Source organism: Pseudonaja textilis, chromosome 1 (genome assembly GCF_049901715.1).
Source record: "Pseudonaja textilis isolate UNSWEBS1 chromosome 1, rPseTex1.2, whole genome shotgun sequence".
Lineage (NCBI taxonomy): Eukaryota > Metazoa > Chordata > Lepidosauria > Squamata > Elapidae > Pseudonaja > Pseudonaja textilis.
This window is the reverse complement of record NC_141990.1, coordinates 324,720,413-324,740,645: the sequence shown is the minus strand read 5'-3', so window position 1 is coordinate 324,740,645 and position 20,233 is coordinate 324,720,413. Positions and strand designations below refer to the sequence as shown.

The 20,233-nt window shown below is 44.2% G+C and overlaps 1 protein-coding gene across 2 annotated transcripts; it reads right to left on the bottom strand.

Moving 5' to 3' along the window:
* Window positions 1-7,471: 7,471 nt before the first annotated feature.
* On the bottom strand, window positions 7,472-17,639 carry C1H19orf25 (chromosome 1 C19orf25 homolog). Of its 2 annotated transcripts, none has more exons than XM_026699069.2 (3): window positions 17,562-17,639; window positions 12,797-12,958; window positions 7,472-9,083 (listed from the first exon to the last, which is right to left on the bottom strand). In XM_026699069.2, the coding sequence occupies exons 2-3, from the start codon at window positions 12,930-12,932 to the stop codon at window positions 8,887-8,889; spliced, it is 333 nt and encodes a 110-aa protein (XP_026554854.1). In that variant the 5' UTR covers window positions 12,933-12,958; window positions 17,562-17,639; the 3' UTR covers window positions 7,472-8,886. The 2 variants fall into 2 exon arrangements, with proteins under 2 accessions (XP_026554854.1, XP_087778851.1); XM_087922725.1 differs by lacking the exon at window positions 17,562-17,639 and adding an exon at window positions 16,034-16,458.
* Between the last annotated feature and the right edge of the window lie 2,594 nt (window positions 17,640-20,233).

Sequence of the window (20,233 nt, the reverse complement as noted above, 5' to 3'; positions counted from 1 at the left end):
CACTTAACAGCGGGGACAAGAGAGGTTGAAAAATGGGGCAAAGCTCCTATAACAACTGTCTCACTTAGCAACAGAAATTTTGGGCTCAATTATGGTCCTAAGTCAAGGACTACTTGTATAAATTCAAACTGACCTCTCACTCTAAGATGCCTTTCATTCTTTTTCTATTCTCTACTGGTTATTTTTCTAATTATTAAATCCATGTATCATGATTGTATTTTTTTATGTTTTACAAATAAAGTCCAAAAGGGCTTTCCCTGTGTTCTTTAAATCAAAGCTGTGGATTTCATCAGTGAATTTCATCAGTGAAATTCCCTCGGTGGCGCAGTGGTTAGAGTGCAAGCTACTCCTACTGCAATTTGGCAGATTGAATCCCACCAGGCTCAAGGTTGACTCGGCCTTCCATCCTTCCGAGGTGGGTAAAATGAGGACCCAGATTGTTGGGGGCAATAGGCTGACTCTGTAAACACTTAGGGAGGGCTGTAAAGCACTGTGAATCGGTATATAAGTCTAAGTGCTATTGCTATCTCAGCCAGCCCCATCAATTTCAACATCCATTCCTTCACTGTAAGTAACGTTGAAGCTTTCCATCATTACGCATATAGCATTTAGGCTATTAATATAACTTTGCATTGGCAACAGAAAGGGCATCTGGCCAGTAAACATTCAGTTCCATTCAGTTGCCTAGACTCCACCCCACATGGGATTATGGGGTCATTATAGGCTTCTATGCTGCCCCGTAGTGCTTTACATCACTCTATGGACAGTTTACAGTGTAAGCATTGTTTGCATACTACCCCCAACAATCTGGCTCCTCATTTGACCTATCTCAGAAGGCTGGAGTCAACCCGTCAAGATCAAACTCCAGACTGTGGGCAGAATTTGCTTGCAGTACTGCAGTTTAACCACTGCAGGCTCTGGTAGCATATTAAAGTCTTGCATTTTTTTTTCCAATTGTTTGTCCACCAGGCCCCAAAGGAACATTTCTGGTTTCAGTTTCATATTCTTTACGTTTTTTGGGATTGTGTGTATTTGAATCCAAACCTGCTTGACGTTTTTACACGTGCAATTTTTAAATTTACAGATCGTTCCTCCTGTGCTTTATTTTGTCACTGTCATCTTCATTTGTTTTATTTATTTATTGGGCACTCGTGTCTCAAATCCAGTAAGACTCTGAGCAGCTTGCATTCGATTGTTCAACAGTATCACCAAATGTAATAGAAACAGCAGTAGGAAAAATTACCACAAGTAATAAGTTACCAAACAACACAAGGTAGTGCTTTTCTAATTTCTAGAAACATTGCACAACTGTTTGCAATGGCTGTGTTTGCATAACGACATTCATGATTTACTGAATTACGTCACTGTTATGGTTTCTACACAGCACTGACTGGGCATACTGACTTATACAAAAACAGTGTTAGATGTCAACGCTGAACCTGGCTGAGGCCATCTTGGAGGCTTCAGGGTTGCCACTCAACAGAAGGAGTGGGGAAATAGTTAGATGGGATTTTGTAGCCAAAACAATAAAACTCTCCTGTGGGAACCAAGGACATCCTCACAGGTGGCTGGCCAGAGGAGGAGTGAAGTAACCCAGCAACCGGCCAGCACCTGGATTGGATAGCGTGACCGGTGACTTGGGAAAGGGAAAACATTTACTTTTAATTAGGTGAAAGCCACAGGAACTTCCAGAGTCGGCTTTCACCAGTCATGCCAATATGGTGTATCCAGGGGTGGCTTTCAAAAATTTTAGCAAAGGGTCCTCTGCCCAGTTGCTGGGTGGGCGGGGCCATGGTGGGTATGGCCTACTCAGCCTCCTGCACCATGGCAGGGTGGGGGGGTGTTTTGCCTTCCTTGGGCTCCGGAGGCTTTCCCTGAGCCTCCAGGAGGGCGAAAATGGCCGCCCTGAGTTCCAGAGGCTTTCTGGAAGCTGGAAACGGGCCCATTTCCGGCCTTCCATGAGGCCCGTTTTCCTCCCTTCCTGAGACTCCAAAGGCGCCCTGCACTTATCCAATATGAGCTGCGTGGGGACTCCTGGGAAGGAGGGAGGGGGGTCAACCAGGAGTGGGATTTGGGTGGGTTCTCTGAACTGCCCAGAATCTTAGCTAGGGGCTCTCCTGAACCCCTGCAAACTCCCCAGCACCCATCCCTGGATGTATCCAATAAAGCTGTTCTTTGAGGAATTTGCCTGCCTTGGAGTTCTCCTTTCTATTGGGTGCATTACCTGGAACCCTGACATTAATACTCTCTCACACAACAATGGTTGAAATTTCTCTCTTTCGTTGTCTCTGAATTAAAGATAGTCCTCAGCTTATGACCGTAATTGAGTCCCAGAATTACGGTCATATGTTGTGATGGTAAATGGAGACATCATGTAATCAGACCCAATTTTTTGACATTTTTTGGTGGCAGTTTTAAGTGGATGCAGTGGTTGTTAAATACAGGTAGTCCTCGACTTGTGACTACAATTGAGCCCAAAATTTCTGTTGTTAAGTGAGACATTTGTTAACTGAGTTTTGCCCCATTTTACGACCATTCTTGCCACAGTTGTTCAATGAATCACTGCAGTTGATAATAACCCGGTCGTCAAGTGAATCTGCCTTCCCCAATGACTTTGCTTATCAGAAGGTTGCAAAATGTGATCACACAACCCTGGGACACAGCAACAGACATAAATAAGTTTCCAAGCATCTGAATTTTGATCATGGGGATTCTTCAAACATCGTAATTATGAAACACGGTCATAGCTCACTTTTTTCAGTGCCACTGTAACTTTGAACGGTCACTAAGTGAATTGTTGTAAGTCGAGGAGTACCTGTATATCTGTTTTATCTGTGAGCATTCTTTGCTGGAAATCAGCGTTTGGGACTGGAACTTCCATCGCCAAGCAATGTGGTCTTTGAGTGAGTTGCATGCAATTTTATGAACGTGGTCATTAAGTGAATCTAGCTCCCCTTGTTGACTTGATCAGAAGCCCCCTAGGAAGGTCACAAATGGTGATTAGGTGGCACTGGTCAACCCTCATAAATGCATGTCGGTTGCCAAGCGCCTGAATTTTGAATGCCTAACTGTGGAGAAGCTATGCCAATTGCAGATGCAAGGTCAAGTCGTAAGTCATTTTTTCCAGCACCGTCGTAACTTCAAACCATTGTGAAATGAATGGTCATCGTAAGTTGAGAACTAACTCTTAAAGAATACAACTCCTTCAATACTGAGACATCCCTTTAAGGACTGAGAGATTCACATCTTCCTTTTGCCTCGTTTTCTTTGGGTTAAACACACCCAACTCTTTTCATCCTTTTTTCAAAACCCCACATCATCCTCGCAGCTTTTCTCTGTATTCTTTCCAGCTTCTCAGCATCCTTCTTATATTGTGTATAGTTAATGTTTATTTATTAAATTTATGCACTGCCCAACTTACTGTTGTCACATTGGAATTATAGTTTAGAATCTTTCCAGTTGACAGCCCGGAACTGGGGTGGGAGAGGGGAAAAGAGGCAATTTTGTGGGAGGGGCAGGTGCATGTGTGTGTGCATGTGTGCGTGCATTCACTACTCACAGATAACAGATAATCAGAGTTGGAAGGGACCCTTGATCAGTTTCCATCCATTATTCCTTGTCTGGCCTTTGGGTGCTTTAGAAAATAGCTTGACCCCCTCCTCTCTGTGGCAGCCCCTCAAATATTGGAGCACTGCTATCCAGTCTCCCCTGGTCCTTCTCTTCACTAGACTAGCCAGGCCCAGTTCCTGCAACCGTTCTTCATATGTTTTAGTCTCCAGTCCCCTCATCATCCTGGTTGCTCTTCTCTGTACTTTTTCTAGAGTCTCAACATCTTTTTTGTAATGTGGTGAACAAAACTGGATGCAGGACTCTAGGTGTGGTCTTACTAAGGCTTTATAGAGTGGTATTAGTACCTCCCTTGATCTTGATTGTATCCCTCTGTTAATACAATTTAGGATTGCATTAGCTTTTTTGGCTGCTGCAGCACACTGCTGGCCCATATTTAACTGGCTGTCCACTAAGACTCCAAAATCCCTTTCACTGCTATTGAGTTCACATTAGTGGGACCATGAGGGCTTGCACGAGGGGTGCCACAAGTATCTGCAATGCTTGCACGAATGGTGCCACAAACGCCTGTGACACTCATGTGAGTGGGGCCATGAGCCCCCTTAATGCTTGGGTGAGTGGGGCTGTGCATACAGTTACGCGCACACGCAACAGCTGACTACTCATGCAGCCTGGTTGTGAATAGACCGTAACCTGGTAGTGAGCTGCAGCCCACAGATTGGGGACCCCTGGCTTAGAGGATTCTGGAGGCCAGATAGTACTTAAAGCCAATTCTGGTCTACAGATTTGCATTTCTGCTTTAAACCCAAACCTACAGACCAGTATTCTCAACTCTGGGATTAATGGTAGTTCATAGTGGTTCAAGGATTTCCTGGTGGGAGTACTATGATAAAAACACTTATTTTTTTAAAAAAAGTCCAAAATTTCACAAGATCCGCCAAACTCAAGAAACTTTCTGACTTCATTTAAAAGCTCACAACTTTCTAAGCTAGAATAATGAAGTGACATGCTATTTAAGCTATAAGAGCCGTGGTGGCCCAGTGGTTAGAATGCAGTATTGCAAGCTAACTGTGTTGGTTGTTAGCAGTTCAATTCTCACCACTCAAGGTTGACTCAGCTTTCCGTCCTTCCGAGGTTGGTAAAATAAAGACCCAGATTGTTGGGGGCAATAAGATGACTTGGTAAACCCACTAATGTCCCACCAGATGCCTTCAGAGGCAGTCCCACCGCCATCGAGGCTAAAGGCTCTTGGTGGATCTGAAATAAATATCAGATTTTTGGGGAAAGGTATTCATTGAAATCTCATGTGTTAGTTACCAAACAAAAACTTGAATTTTCTCCGAAGTTAGCTTTGCCACATATATTTGGTGGCCAAAAAAAATAAATTGCAAATTAAAGAACTCATTAGATTGTTACTTCTAGAGGCCAAATTGATCATTGCCAAACAACAGAAGAGTCTAGCTATTATCTCATGGGATAGATGGGATAAGATTTGGTCTATAGTCCCGGTGCTGCAATGGTTAGACTGTAGTATTGCAGGCAAACTTTGCCCACAGTCTGGAGTTCGATGCTGATGGGGCTCAAGGTTGACTCAACTTTCCACCTTTCCAAGGTCAATAAAATGAGGAGTCAGGTTATTGAGGGCAATATGCTGACATTGTATAACTCCCAGAGTGCGCTATGGGGCAATCTATAAACCTAAATAGTATAGTTTTTCAAGCTATAGCTTTGCTTGAAAAAGATAAAATCCATTCTATGACAAACCAAGCCAAAATAAATTGTGGCATTTTATAATCTGTATAAGAGATAAGCATGCTCAAAATAGCATGTATCCAAAATTATGGACACATTAAAAATTACCAATAGTGTGCTAATGTTTATAAATCCCTAACAATAAGGTTCTTCTAACCTCAAATATGGAAGCTGGACTCATATGCTAGTTTGTTTAACCCTGGCCCGTTTATTAAACCAGAATTAACTGAGGTCAAATATTTCAACTAAAACCATGGTCTATAAACTGCAAAGTGCATGTTTTTGCTTAGCACAATGCACAAATTAGATCAGGGCTCTCCAACTTTGGCAACTTTTAAGATTGGTGGGCTTCAACTCCCAGAATTCCTCAGCCAGCCATGGAATTCTGGGAGTTGAAGTCCACCAGTCTTAAAAGTTGCCAAGGCTATAGAGTGCTGAATTAGGCCATTGTGTCAGGTGACCACATTTTAATTATTTAATTCCAAACAATTATTTAATTACATATAGAAGTTAACACTTTAAATTATTTATTGTTAGCACTTAAGTTAACACTTTATTGTGGCCAAGTATTTAGGTTTATTTTCCTTACCCAAGTACTTTACCTAGAACAGAAACCTAGAACACACTGCTTGCTGGTGGTGCCAAAATGCCAGCAACTTTTTCTGAGTAATTTTATTTCTCTATTTTCTTAGCAGCCTTGAGTTGCCTTTCCTTCTCCCAGAAACATGCACAACCTACATCTGTGATGGTGAACCTATGGCACGGGTGCCACAGGGGGCACCATGAACTATTTGTACAGGCACGCGAGCCCCAGGCAAACTTGCCTCACTGCGCATGTGTGGGCCTCCCAGCTGATATTCTGGCCTTTTTCAGCCTCCTAGAGGCTCAAGGGAAGCCTCTGCATCCTTTGGAGGCCAAAAAACAGGCCTGTTTCATCACTTCCTGTATTTCTGGAAATACCGGAAGTGATGAAACGGGACCATTGTTTGGCTCCAAAGGCTGCAGAAGCTTCCCTCGAGCCTCTGGGAGGCCGAAAAAGGCCTGAAAATCAGCTGGGAGGCCTGCACGTGTGCAGTGCAGGCTAAGGGGGTGGGGAGATAGTGCGCGCATGTGTAGGTGGTGTGTGGGGGGGCATGTGCATTGCCTTCTGGATGCTGGCACGCGAGCGCGCTCGAAATTTTCGGAACAGGAGCCCAAAAAGATTAGCTACCACTGGCATAGTTCAGTGTGTTTTGACAGCAGCACTGTACACAAATAAGCCTATTTTGCAAGACAGAGACTCTCCTAGCTGGGAAAATGGAAACTAAAATCCCATTTGCCTGGATGAGAACCCAATGAGAAACCACAATATAGAGGCCACATAGATTTGCTTATGCTGCATCAGTGTATCTCAACCTTGGCAGCTTTAAGCTGTGTGGACTCGAAAAACACAGCTGTGAAACACCCTGTACACTGCTATCTAATACAGATAGTCCTTGACTTACAACAGTTCATTTGGTGACCGTTCAAAGTTACAGCACTGAAAAAAAGTGACACGATCGTTTTTCACACTTATGACTGCAGCATCCTTATGATCACATGATCAAAATTCAGAAGCTTGACAACTGACTCATATTTATGATGATTCATTGCAGTGTCCTGGGGTCCCTTTTGCAACCTTCTGACAAGCTAAATCAAATGGGGAAGCCAGAGTCATTTAACCGCCGTGTGACTGATTGAACAATTGCACTGATTCACTTAACGCAGAGATCCCTAAACTTGGCAACTTTAAGACTTGTAGCTGGCGTAGCAGGCTGGAGAATTCTGGGAGTTGAAGCCCACAAGTCTTAAAAGTTGCCAAGTCTGGAGACCTCTGACTTAAGCTATGTCAAGAAAAGTCATAAAACGGGGCAAAGCTCACTTTAACAAAAATCTCATTCAGCAGCAGAAATCTTGGGCTCAGTTGTGCTCATACGTCGAGGACTATCTGCATAGTGTTTCTCAACCTTGGAATTTTAAAGTGTTTTTTTTTTAAAATGTTTTTGGACTTGATGTTATTGTAGATTCCTTCACACAGGTTGAAAAGAATCCGTATCCACATGCCCCTCCAGTTCAAAGAGAGTAGGGTTTGCCCACGGGAGACCGAGACGAAGACAGCTCACACGCTCAAAAGTCATCCAAAAACTGCTTTTTAATAAGAGCTCCTTTAAATTAAGTCAAGTATCACAACCAGCAGTCTTAAAGAACCTGGCTTGGCTTTCTATACCGACCCTCACCCCTTAGTAGCAGACGAACAACGAAGACTATCTCCCTCCCCTTCCCTTCCCTGCCTCTCTTCCCAAACAGCTGATGGTTTGTTTTTAAAGGCCTTTCCCCCAGATCAGCTCTAGGTGCTACTACAACAACTATGGGGTTCCATTTTTTTTTTCACGGTTATCACCCACAACACAATGGGGGCCTATGTCAAAACACCAAAATGAATCGGATACACTTCTGGTGATGGTCCGAATGGAATGACCAAGCTGCCTTGGTCGTTTCCCCTCCCGCCCGACCACCCGCTCCCCAAGTCTACTTCTCAAGTCCATCACAAAAAAGCAACGGTGCTTTTTTTTTTTTTAGCCTGTGGTGCTGGGGCAGCAGGTTGCCCTGGTCTTCTTCAAGCTGTCGAGCAGCCGCTTCTTAAAGTATCTCTCTCTGTATTTGAGTCCGGTCAGGTGTCTCAAAGTGGGAGGCATTTGTTCCGGAGTGACGTCCACATAAACCGGGATGACCTTTGCCCCCTTCTGGTGTACGGTATGGACCAGGTTCCAGTCCAAAATGCGCTGGCACCAAGGGTCAGTCACCGAATGGGGGGTCAAGAGGACGATGGCAAGTCGGCTGCTTTGGATGATCTCGTTCACTGAGGCCAAGACCGACTTCCCGGCCACGTGGTCCTGATGTTCGACGTAGCCATGGAAACCACAGGCAACCAGCATCTCATGGATAGCGGTGGCAATGGCGTCATCCTCCAGGCAGTACCAGAGAGAGAAATCGTATTGGAACAAAGGAGATGTCATGGCATAAAAATTATGGGGGAAGCTGCCCCTGGGGCAAGCGGTGATTTTTTTGTCACCTCCACCCCCACCCCACCTCTCCCACAAAGAACCACTTGTCCCGGCCTATCTCTGTGTGTGTGAACTCTGTGGAAACCTCCCCTCAGCTTTCCCCAAAGGGAGCTGTTTTGGTTCTGAAGGTCTGTGTGAAGGAAACAAAACGAGGGCCAAATGGAGCCGCGGAGAACTAAGAGCAACAGGGAATCTAGGGCCAAAACAATAAAAACAACGCTAACTGCACAACTGGGCATCTCAGCATGAGCACAGTGAAGAGATCCAGGCCCTCAAGAGGCTTGTAGCAGGCAGCTGGCTTGAGCGCACAATTCACGGAACCTAAAACACAAGACGGTGTTGAAGATGTGTAGCGTAGGCATGCTGAAATCACATCACAATGGCGAGTCCGTTAGTTCAAAGCATGGCATAGGATCCTGCAAGGGGGGGGGGGAGAAGGCGGGTCACACTCGACTGCGGTCACCTCCCCCCCAAAAAAAGTCTCTCACAACGCCCTCTGCTTCATCTCTAAAATGCCCTGCTCCAGGGTTGCTCCGGCCAGTTTCAGCTCCTCGCACTTCTCCTTGAGCAAACTGCAGGCCTTCTGGAGGCGGTGATTCATCTCCACGTAGGACTGGGTCAGCCGGTACAGGCGTTCTCTCTTGGCCTCTGGATCCTCATTCTTCGTTGGGGTAGGCAAATCTGAAGGCAGGCAAAATGGGGAGCGGGTGGGGTGGAGAGAAAAGAGAAACAAAGAGATAATGATAGAGAATATTTGGAGCTCAGGGTTGACATGAGGGCTCCTCGGTGCTCTCTGAGCTTGGCCTGTTTTCTTGCAGACGTTTCATTACCAAACGAGGCAACATCGTCAGTGCTAACAGGCAGTGGGGTTTGCTCTCGTTTTATATTCTAGTGACTTGCCCTGTCAGTTTTTGGTGGCAATGGTTCTGTAGGTTCTTTGGATGAGCTGTTTACTAGTAGCTTTTTGGCAGTTCCTTGATTGGGGTACTGTTTACTTCTTGATTGTGGTGGTATTCATTTTTTTTTCCGCTACCGGTTCTGTGGGCGTGGCTTGGTGGGCGTGGCAGGGGAAGGATACTGTAAAATCCCCATTTCCACCCCACTCCAGGGGAAGGATACTGTAAAATCTCCATTCCCTCCCCACCCCAATAACCTGCTTTCCAGCTCCATTCTCCTGTGCAGGGCAACCAAAGAAGACCCAGCCAATCAACTGGGACTTGGGAGGCAGAGAATAGATGGGGGCGGAGCCAGTCAGAGGTGGGATTGGCCGGTTCTCTGAACTACTCAAAATTTCCACTACCGGTTCTCCAGAATCTGTCAGAATTGGCTGAATACCACCTCTGAAATCTGATGCTAATCTTAGAATTAATCTCTGCTCTCTACTAGCACTGATGATGTTACCTAGTTTGTAATGAAACATTTACAAGAAGACACCCAAGCTCAGAGAGCACCAAGGACTCCTCAGACAGAAATAAAGTGTGCTACCTTTACGGAGCACCTACACAGCTTAGCAATAAAGCATCGGCTGGCACCCAGATCCTCCTAGTTTCAATATGACACATCTAGGTTCAGCTACAAAAAAACCCAGTCAGAAGCTCCGGAGAATAGTGGGGTTCAGGTTCACGTTACAATGCAGTCAGTTTCATGTTATAGTGCAGTCATAACTAATATAAAATTGAAACCCAAAGTCTTTCTTTTAGGATTACTAGATAAGATTTTCCCTGTTAAATCTTCCTGAAAGATTTTGAACTTTATCACTGTAAATGTTGGCCACGGCAAGAATGGCAAAATTGACATTTCCTATTAGAAAAAAAATAACATATCCAGCTTTGTTCCTCCCCGGAAATCACTTCTGGACTTTGTGCTTGAGACAGAAAAAATAATGAACTCTTGATTTTGCTGATTAATAGAACTGGCTGATATAGAAAATGGCTAATATTTGTTTTGTAAAAGTAAAAAGTTGGAGGTTGTAATTCCATTCTATACTTTACTATGCTGAAAAAAGTTGAAAGTCAACCTTTCTATCCCTTTTCTTCCGTTTTTTCCTATCATCCTCATTTGTGTTTTATATTGTGATAATTGTAATAGAACATCTAAAAAGAAGTTCTGGAGAACAGTATTCCCCAAAAGAAGCTTATTTGATTTCCAGCTGGATTCAATTTAACTTCTTCGATTTCTAATAAAAATCTAAGCTTCATCTAAAACCATGAGAATTAAATTTCTTCTGTGATGGTTAAATATTTCACTTTCAAGAAAATTATACAAAGATCAATCTAGCAGCTTCAATAGGACTGGTGTTGTGGTTCGCTGGCAGCCGATGCAGACGGCAGAGGTATCGGACAGTGAGGACGAAAGGGATCCAGTCAGGGAGTCTGATGAGGACTTGGACGAGGGTCCTGCATCTGATGCAGGGGTGGGGCCTGGACCATCTGAGAGCGGGGTGCTGTCTTCAGAGTCTGGCAGAAGCGAAGCAGGAGACCCAGGGGAGCCTGTTCCCAGTGCGCATGTGCACAGGGCAGAGGGGGCGAAGCAGTTGAAGCAGAGGGGGCGACTTGGGAATAAGGCTGGAAGGCGATTGCCCCTCCCATAAGGAATAAAAGTCAGCCCTCGGTGACAAGCTCTTTGCAGGAAGCAAAGAAGTTCATGGGGTTCTGATTCCTCAGTGAAGCCCTGCGAACTCTGGTTTGTTTATACTGGAACTCCTGTCGGTTTATATCCTAAAGTAATTGGACTTCTGTTTCTTGGCAGCATCCTGCAGCACTGAAAAGCATGCTCTTACCTGGAGGAACTGTGTCTGATGAGTTTTGGCTGGGAATGCAAGTAATTCCCAGCATCACATTGAAAAAGGTTTCACTTTTAATTTCAGTTAGTGTTTTATTAAGTTTGACAAAGCCTGGGTTAGAACCACTGGAAATCACAGAATGTTAAGGCCACACTCAATCCACAGTGCATTTACTTAGGCCACAGAGATGTGGAACTATGGCCCCTTTTTGACGTGTGGTTTTCAATCCCACAAATTCCTGAGCCGGCATGGAAGTCCATAAGTCATAAAAGGGCCACAGTCCCCCACCCCCGACTAAGGATTTGTTTAAAGTCATAGAGAAGAGACTGCAGTTAACACTAAACTGACTGTTTCACACCACAATAATAAGCTGGGAAATTCTTTAATGCAGGGGTCCCTAAACCCTGGTCTCTGGACCAGCAGCACTGGTCTGCGGCATGCCAGTAATCAAGACTGTGCAAACAAGCAAGCATCCGAGGATGCAGGCAGTACCTCTCTCCATGGATCAAGTCCCTGATACCCAAAAGGTTGGGGGCCTCTGCCTTAATGGGTCTGTCTTATTATTTTTTGTGAGCCAGACATTTGGATTCACAAACCAGGTGTCAGGGTTCTGATGAATGCCCTGATTAATTCATGAGCCTCGAGCCAAGTTTCAAAAGAAATCCAATCATTTAATAGGAGCAACATCTCGGCACTTTTCCCAAGTGCAGTCAGTCCTGCCCTACGTAATTTACTGCCCACCTATGACCCTGTTTCCACCCTCCGCCCGGGTTGTAGTCATAAATCACATTCTCCAATGAAGCACTCGAGGGCTATGGAAAACACACCTCTCCGGCTGAACTTGGTAACTTGAGACTCAAACTGGAGAAAGGTAGGCGTGGAATTTGCTTCCGATCATAGCAACAAACTGCTCCATCAGATCTCCCCCCACCCTTCTTATGGCAACTCAAGAGCAAGCTAGGGAATGCTTTACGAGTTGACACCAGGTTTTGTGGCTTAGCATTGTCTGTAAGGTCAAAAGATGTTTCTAATATGCTGGCTGGTTGGGCAACCTGGATGCAGCTTCCTTGCACCCACAGACCAGCACAACCAAATCTTTCATCAACCATTCCATGTCGTGGGGTTTTGGGACCCCAATTCGCCTCCCCAAAATTGGCAGATCGTTTAGGAACGAAGGTGTTGGTGGAACAGAACCTGAACAGACATCGCTCCTCCCTCGTCTCGACGGTCCATGAAATTAAGAGAGGATCCCTTCTGAGACATTGGCTATGCCCCCATTCCTCCTGCAGGCTAAGCAGTTTCTGATCTATTTCCTAGTCTGCAGCTCTTCCTTCTGTCTCCCAAGGTCATTCGCACAGATCATTAGAATTTACTATTTTTAGTGAAACTCCAGCCTTTTCCTTTGCATTCAGGGCACAATGTTTATCCTTTGTGTGCCTTTTCATCCATGTTAAGCTTTGGCCTGGATTCTCATCTGCCCTGAGATTTCCCCCCCAAGTTATAGTCTGTATGCCATTTCAACTTTAAAAAAAAACCCTGGGGTAACCCGGTCCCTGCATTTTCTTTGCAACCCGAAGTGCAGAAGACACCCTATGGGCCAGGATCTTCATACCTTCATTGGGCTCCACCAGGAGGACAAAAACGGGGTCGTTGGGCTGGGCACGCTGGACATCTTCAAGAATCTGTTCTGTGTTGGGGGGCTCGGGGCGTGTGGGAAGGACCACCCGCTTCTTGGCCTTTGAGGTCATTGCTTGGAAACAGGTGCCAGAGGGCACTGGAACGACAGAAGAGTTGGAGAGAGAAACAAAAAAGGGTTGGGAACTTTGTTCTGATAAAGCTTGGGATACAAAGGGACCGATTCTCCAGATCGTCCTCGACTTACAACCACTCATTCAGTGACTGAAGTTACAATGGCACTGGAAAAATTTGACTTAAAACTGGTACGGGTAAGTTCTTGACGTGCGACTGCAACTGAGCCCAAAATTTACGTTGCTAAGGGAGGCATTTGTGAAGTGAGTTTTGCCCCATTTTATGACTTATCTTGTCACAGTTGTTAACGTGAATCATTGCAACTGTTAGGAACCCTTTTGTTAAATGCGCCTGGTTTCCCCAATTAACTTTGCTCATTAGAAGGTAGCAAAAATTGAACACCTGATCTTGGGACATTGAAATTGTCATAAATATGAGTCAGTTGCCAGCTGTCTGAATTTTGATCACATGGCCATGGGGATGCTGCAATGGGCATAAGTATGAAAAACGGTCGTAAGTCACTTTTTTCAATACTGGGGTAACTTTGAATGATCATTAAATGAATTGTTGTAAGTTGAAGATTACCTGTTCTTCCCAATATAACCACTGCAACATTCCCATGGTCATGTGATCAAAATTTGGACACGATTGGCATGTATTCATGACAGTTGCACTGTCCCGAGGTCCCATGATCGCCATTTTCGACCTTCTCAGTTGGTTTCCAACAATGAGGGAAATCATATTTGCTTAACAACCATGTTATTAATAACTGAAAGTGATTCATTGATCTCAATTGGGGTCCTAAGTCGAGGACTACTTGTCCATGTGAAAAGGAACTCCAACCTTAAATTACAAGCAGTTGAAGCTGAAGAAACTGTTTAGTCAGGGGTGGCTGGGTTATACCTCTGTATGAACCTGTATTCTCAACATAGTCCTTTCACCAGTTCCAAAAAGGCATTTCCACCACTCATATGACCCTGAGAACACAGATAAACCTCCAAGTGGCCTCAACGTCTCTCTAAAAGAAGGCAAATGACCAGCGGTCTATAAGGAATATAAATCTTTCCATTCCCCACCATCCAATCAGAGCTGAAGAAGCTTTTTGGATGAGAAGCGAAACTTCTTCAAAGAAAACCAAAGAACAGCCAGTTGTCTCTTTAAAAAAACACCCTTGGAACAATGGTGATCTGAATGACTCTAAAGTCACATTAGAATAAACCTTCCTCTTCAAAAACCCCTAAGGCGCAGCTTGGCGCAGTGGTGAAAACATCAGACTCAAAATAAGGCGATTGTGAGTTCTAATCCTGCCTCAGGCCCCAAGCCAGCTGGGGGATTTTGCGCTGGTCCCTCCCCCTCAGTCTAAGGAGTAGAAGGCAAGGGCAACCTATTTCCAAATATGTTTTCCACATAGCCACCAGAAATTCAGTCCCATTTGAAGGTGTGAGCATGTGCACACGCACCACACACACAAAAGCAGCATTTTGAGCCTGTGGGAAACACATCTGATCCATCCACTGATCAAATCACTCCCCCATCGACCCAAATCACCATCATTGGAAAGAATAAATATCCTAAGTGAGTCGGACCAGCTCAAAGTATTCTTTGCACAGGTGTGGACTGAGGAAGGGGTACCTGCAATTTAAGAACCCAAACTGAGTGGAGGGGATTGCTGTTTCTAAGATGGTACTTGCCATCTGTTTTTATTTTTTTAAATAAGTTATATAAGTCACATTGAAGGAGGATTGGCTGCTGAAATTTGCCTTTACAATGTGCCTATTTTGCAGCAGAACGTAGACATCTGAATCAAAAAAAATATATGAATTCAGCTACTAAATCTGGGTATGTTTTACTGTATTCTACATATGAATAAGCTTCATCTTTTTCTCCCAGAGGAAGAAAAAACCACGCAGGTAATTCCTTGTGGTTTTCTGTAACTAGAAAGCAACCTAACTATGCGTGTTTAAATAGTAAAATGAACAGACTAAAACAGTTTCAATTTAAACAGAAAGGCAACCTGATTATTTTCCCCTTATGTAACTTATTTTATTAAAGAAATAGGTGGCAGCTGCCGTTTTAGAAACACCTGCACCCCTTTCCTCCCGCTTTTCTGCATTAACAGAGAACAGAATGTTGCTTTTAAAATAACAATTATTTTAATCCACCAAAAGTTTTTTAAAAATGCTTCCAGAAGGGACTGTTATTGCTGCAACTCTGCTCTGCTTCCAAACATGATTTTTACACCAGGAGGCATAACACTATCTTCTATGAAACCCATGTCTTAAACATTGCTTCTACCACTGTTTTTTCCCTTTTAAATTAGAAAAGAAGAAATGGAATAACACACACAACCTTTTGACTGACACAGTGAGAAGCTTATTCATTTGAAAGCATTCAAAAATGGTTTTCCCCTTCCAAAAAAAACCCAATAGTTTTTATCAAATGCAAACTGTGCCCGATTTAATTAATTGTAGGTAAGGCGAGAAACATAATAATCAAAAAAAAAAGGTGATTGTTTCATTGTCAGCTAGCTTCAGGGCACACACAAATCTATTCCCCCCAGAAACACACTTTTGAAATACAGCGGCCAAGCACTGAAAATCAAAAGCATTGCGATGCATTTTTAAAAAGAGATTAAAACAAATGAAGATGCATTATGCCTCCAATAAGCTAAAAACACTTTTTATGTAATAGTTGCTTTTTATCCTCAAAAAGGGCTCCACAAAAATCCTGATGTGCCCAAGCAGAAAAAGCTATTGCATCAACATCCCTTGCAGTCTCTGAAGCCAAAAGCCTGTAAAAATAAACAGTTCCTGTTTATGTTTTAAAATCACCCTTCTCATAATGCCTGCTGCAAGTTAAAAGGATATTGCCCCACAGAGGCAGTTAGTTAAAACCGGATAGCTTTTTCAAAAAACATAGAAGAGTGTTGTTCAAAGAAAAGTCCTATGATTTCTATGGGAATTTTAGGTATCCAGTCATCTGTGCACTCGCTCCTTAAAAAAAAGCCTATAAAATACATCCCCAAGGGCTTTTCAACCAAAAGTCCCAGGGCATACACACCACAAATTATCTTGGTTAATCCAAGTTCACCTCCACCTACCAAGAATGGTTTGCTTCCATCTCAGTTTTGTCTCCATTCAGCACCTCCCTCTACTTCCACAAGGCTAGAAACCACAATCAAAACATCCCTTGTTTGTCAACGCAGGAATGGGAACCAGGAGGAGTTAAATTTAATTATCTTGGTCCCTCAGCTTATCCGCGCTTCTCTCTCACACACACCATCCGAACCGTTACTGTGAAACTGCAGTCCCATCTGCAGGTGCAAAGATATCATTGTGTAAGGGGTGGGGGGGAAGTGAGATGCATTTAGAGGATGAGAGGTTTTTTTGGAAGGGGTGGGGGAGCAGAAGGCTCTGATGCTTGAAATTCTGTTTTTTTTTTCCTCCCTTAGTTTAAAAAAGCCCTTATTCCTGCGCTGAGCAGGAAGGACAGCCCATGCATCCCAACCACGTTCCAGAATGTTCACTACTGGCTCTGCAGTCCCTTTCGCCAAGGATGGCTATGCAAGATGCATGCAGGGAAAAAAAGAGGAGGATGGGGGGGGGTTTGATACAGAATACACCCGTTCTGCAGATACCACACCCACTCTATTGCAAGCAGATAATACACACACCCTCAGAGCCTTGATTCTACCCTCCAGCAGTCATGCCACAGACCTCTTTCCCCGATCCATCATCTTCCTGGACCCTTCCGTTTCCTTCCCCTGGCACATTACGGGCCCCCTCCCTCTGTCATAACAGCCCGCTTCGAGCCCTTTCCTCCATTTCTACCAGCAGCAGAGTTTGCATCAAAACCTTCCTTTTCTCCTCAATGCCTTGCAGTGTGTGCATTGGAGGAGGAAGGGGTGCACATTTCCTCCCCACCTGGCTGAATTTCCTCTTTTTTCTTTCTTTCTCATCCTCTCTTCTTTTCCTCTACTTCCCACTCACCCCCCTGCTAAACTATCTAGGACACAAACACACCCCACCTGGTTCAAAGCCCCCTCCCTCCTGGAAGGCTCCTTGCACCCGTCCAGCCCCCACCCCGAGTGGCTCTTATCCAGGGTCACCTTCTCCTTCAGACCTGCTCTCTTCTGCTCCTCTGGAAGGATCCTGAACCCCTCCCCATAGCCAGATCCTCCCACTCCCCTTCCACCAACAGACTCCAGTTCTTCCTGCTCAGTAAGCAACAACCCACCCACCATATTTTCACCACCCACCTCCCAAGCCAGCTCTACTCCTGGCTGGCTCCCCCTGGGAGACCCTCGCTCTCTTCCCCACCGTTAGTTCCTCCCAAGCTCCAGCTGCCCCAATGCCAAGCCTACCCACGCCCTACCCCAACCCCGTATTCAGCCCCTCTTTAGCAACAGACCACGATCTCTTTCCCCGCGTCACCCCTTTCACACGAGACGGTCCATTTCCTCCAAGTCCCCCCTCCCCAATTCTCCAAGAGGACGCCCGCCCCGAGAGGACCCACAACCTCTTTCCCCCCACTCCAGATCAGGCTCCCCTAAACTTCCTCTAAATTTACAGACACCCCCCACCTAACCTTTACCCCTCCCCAAATAACACCCCCCTTTCTCTTCTCACCTGCTCTCTCTCCTCCTCTCCACCACCTGATTCCCTCCCTCCTTCCCTTTCCCAAGCCACGCCCCACATCAGGCCACGCCTACTCATTCTCCCCCTTTTCCGCTTTCGGATCGCCCGCTTCCGGTCTCCGTGGGAACGTGGCACATGTGCGATTGGGAGGCGGGCGGGGGAGTGGGGGGGCTTTGAAGAAACGCTCAAGGTCCGTCTTCCCCCAATGATTGATCTCTTAGCGTTGTTTCTCGGTGGTTTGTAGGAAAAGGGGAAAGAAATGCAGGAGGAAACAAACGGAGGAAGTCCTGCATTATTTAGTTCCTTCCCTTTAGTAAAAGCGTGGTTGCCTGTGAAAGACCGAAATGTGAATTTAATACTTTTTCCCCCCAATTCAGTCGGGTCGAGTGTAATGAAGAAAACGGGGTTTTTTTGATTGGCACTTTTGCGATGCTTTCATTTTATTATTGTTACTATTATTACTATTATTATCATCATCATTAAATCTTTAGTGAGATTCACAGCCTTTGGGGCTGGTTGGTAGCTCAACAGCTGGAGTCCTAACCAAGGACCTAGGAACTGTTCAGGTAGTGTCGGAGGATATAAGCTGTTCCAAATAGGGTAGTTTTTTTTTGTAAAATCAGGATATTATTACTATTATTTTATTATTATTATTTAACATAGGTCATGTACAGATCCAATCACTTGATATGCAACACTAATAGAACTCATTGCAGGTACAAACCCAAATAAATAAAAGAATAACATTAACAATTGGAAGGGACCTTGAAGGTCTTGTAATCCAACCCCTTGCTCAAGCACCATAAAATTGCAACAGGATACATGTTATACAAGTAGTCCTCGACTTACAACATTTTGCTTAGTGACTGTTCACAAAGTTACAACAGCACAGAAAAAAGTGAGTTATGAACATTTTTCATAGTTAGATTCTTTGTGTCATCCCCAGGATCATGTGATCAAAATTCAAATGCTTGGCAATTGGTTCATACTTATGGCCACTGCTGTGCCCCAAGGTCATGTGATCACCTTTTGCAACCTTTTGACAACCAAAGTCAAATGAGGAAGCCAGATTCACTTAACCGAGTTACTAACTTATCAACTGAAGTAATTCACTTAACAGCTGTGGCAAGAAAGGTCGTAAAATGAAAATAAATCTCACTTAACAGAAATTTGGGGCTGAATTGTGCTCGTAATTCGAGGACCACCTATAATTGGTTATCTAAGGAAACTGACTCTCTAACAGCCTCTGATGTGATTGCAATGAGATCATGCCAGTGCCTTGAAATTTCCCAAGGAAGCATTCTTAAACTCAATGCTCTTGTGATTTTGGCCAAAAATTCTTTAAAAAGAACTTTTCACTGTTTTTACCCTCCCTTTTTGCAGAAATGAAGTCGATTGCCAGAGAAATTAATGCACAAGTTATGTTTCCCATTGCAAAGATGGATTCTGATCTTTTATAACAGTTGATGTTAATGGTCAGATTAATCTAAGATGTTTAACAACTTGCATGACAGCCATGTTTTATATCTGTATAAAAAATAATCCTGGCAATGACTAGTTGTATGCTGGATGTGAAAACACTGCATGGATGTTGTAGTTGGTGGGAGTGTAAGTTGACTTCCGAAATAATTTATAGATCAGAGTTTTCCAACCTTGTCAACATTAAGATTCATAGAGTCCGACTTCCAGAATTCCCCAACAGCCATGTTGGCTGTAGAATTCTGGGAGTTGAAGTCCAGACATCTTAAAGTTGACAAGGTTGGCAAACCTTGATCTACAGAAAAATATATATATCTGCAGATCCTACCCTGGCATACTTAGGGTAAATCTGGATGTGGATTATGTCTGTGGCATCTTGTCTAAAATGTGTCAGGACTGGACATAATAAGACTGATAACCTTGTTATCCCTTCTTGAAGTTCCTCATCTTTTTACCTGAAAGATTCAACCAAAAATCACTATCCTAGGCAAAGCTGTTATCCACGGTATGTGGAAGATTATAACTTGAAATTTAAGAAGAATAATAAGTGGAAAGGAGGTTCATTAACAAGTGATAGGAATGTAAGAAAAATTGAGACATCGTGAACCCGAAATTAAGAGGAGAGGCAGTTTTCTCTAGTGGTTAAGGCATCAGACTAGAAGCTAAGTTGTAGTCCTGCCTTCCTTACGGATGAAAATGGGCTGGATGACTTCTGTCCAATGGGTTCCAGAAGACATCAATTTCTAGTTCTGCCTTAGGCATAAAAGCTGGCTTGGATCACTCTGGGCCAGTCATTGTTTCTCAGCCCAACCCATTTCACGGAGTTGTTGTGGGGAAAATAGGGGGAGGAAATATGTTCCCTGTCTTGAGTTATTTATAGAATAATAAAAGACAGGATAATAATATCAGAAAGAAAAGAATGAAGAAAGAGGGGGGGGCAGTCTGTAATAGACAAAAGTGGTCAAGAAGCTATTAAGTCAATCAGAATACACCTGGAAGGGACCTTGGAGGTCTTCTAGTCCAACCCCGTTCAAGTAGGAGACCCTATACCATTTCAGATAGGTGACTGTCCACTCTCTTCTTAAAAGACACAACTTCTGAAGGCCAGCTATTCCACTGGTTAATTATCCTCACCGAGGAAGTTTCTCCTTAATTCCAAGTTGCTTCTCTCCTTGATTGGTTTC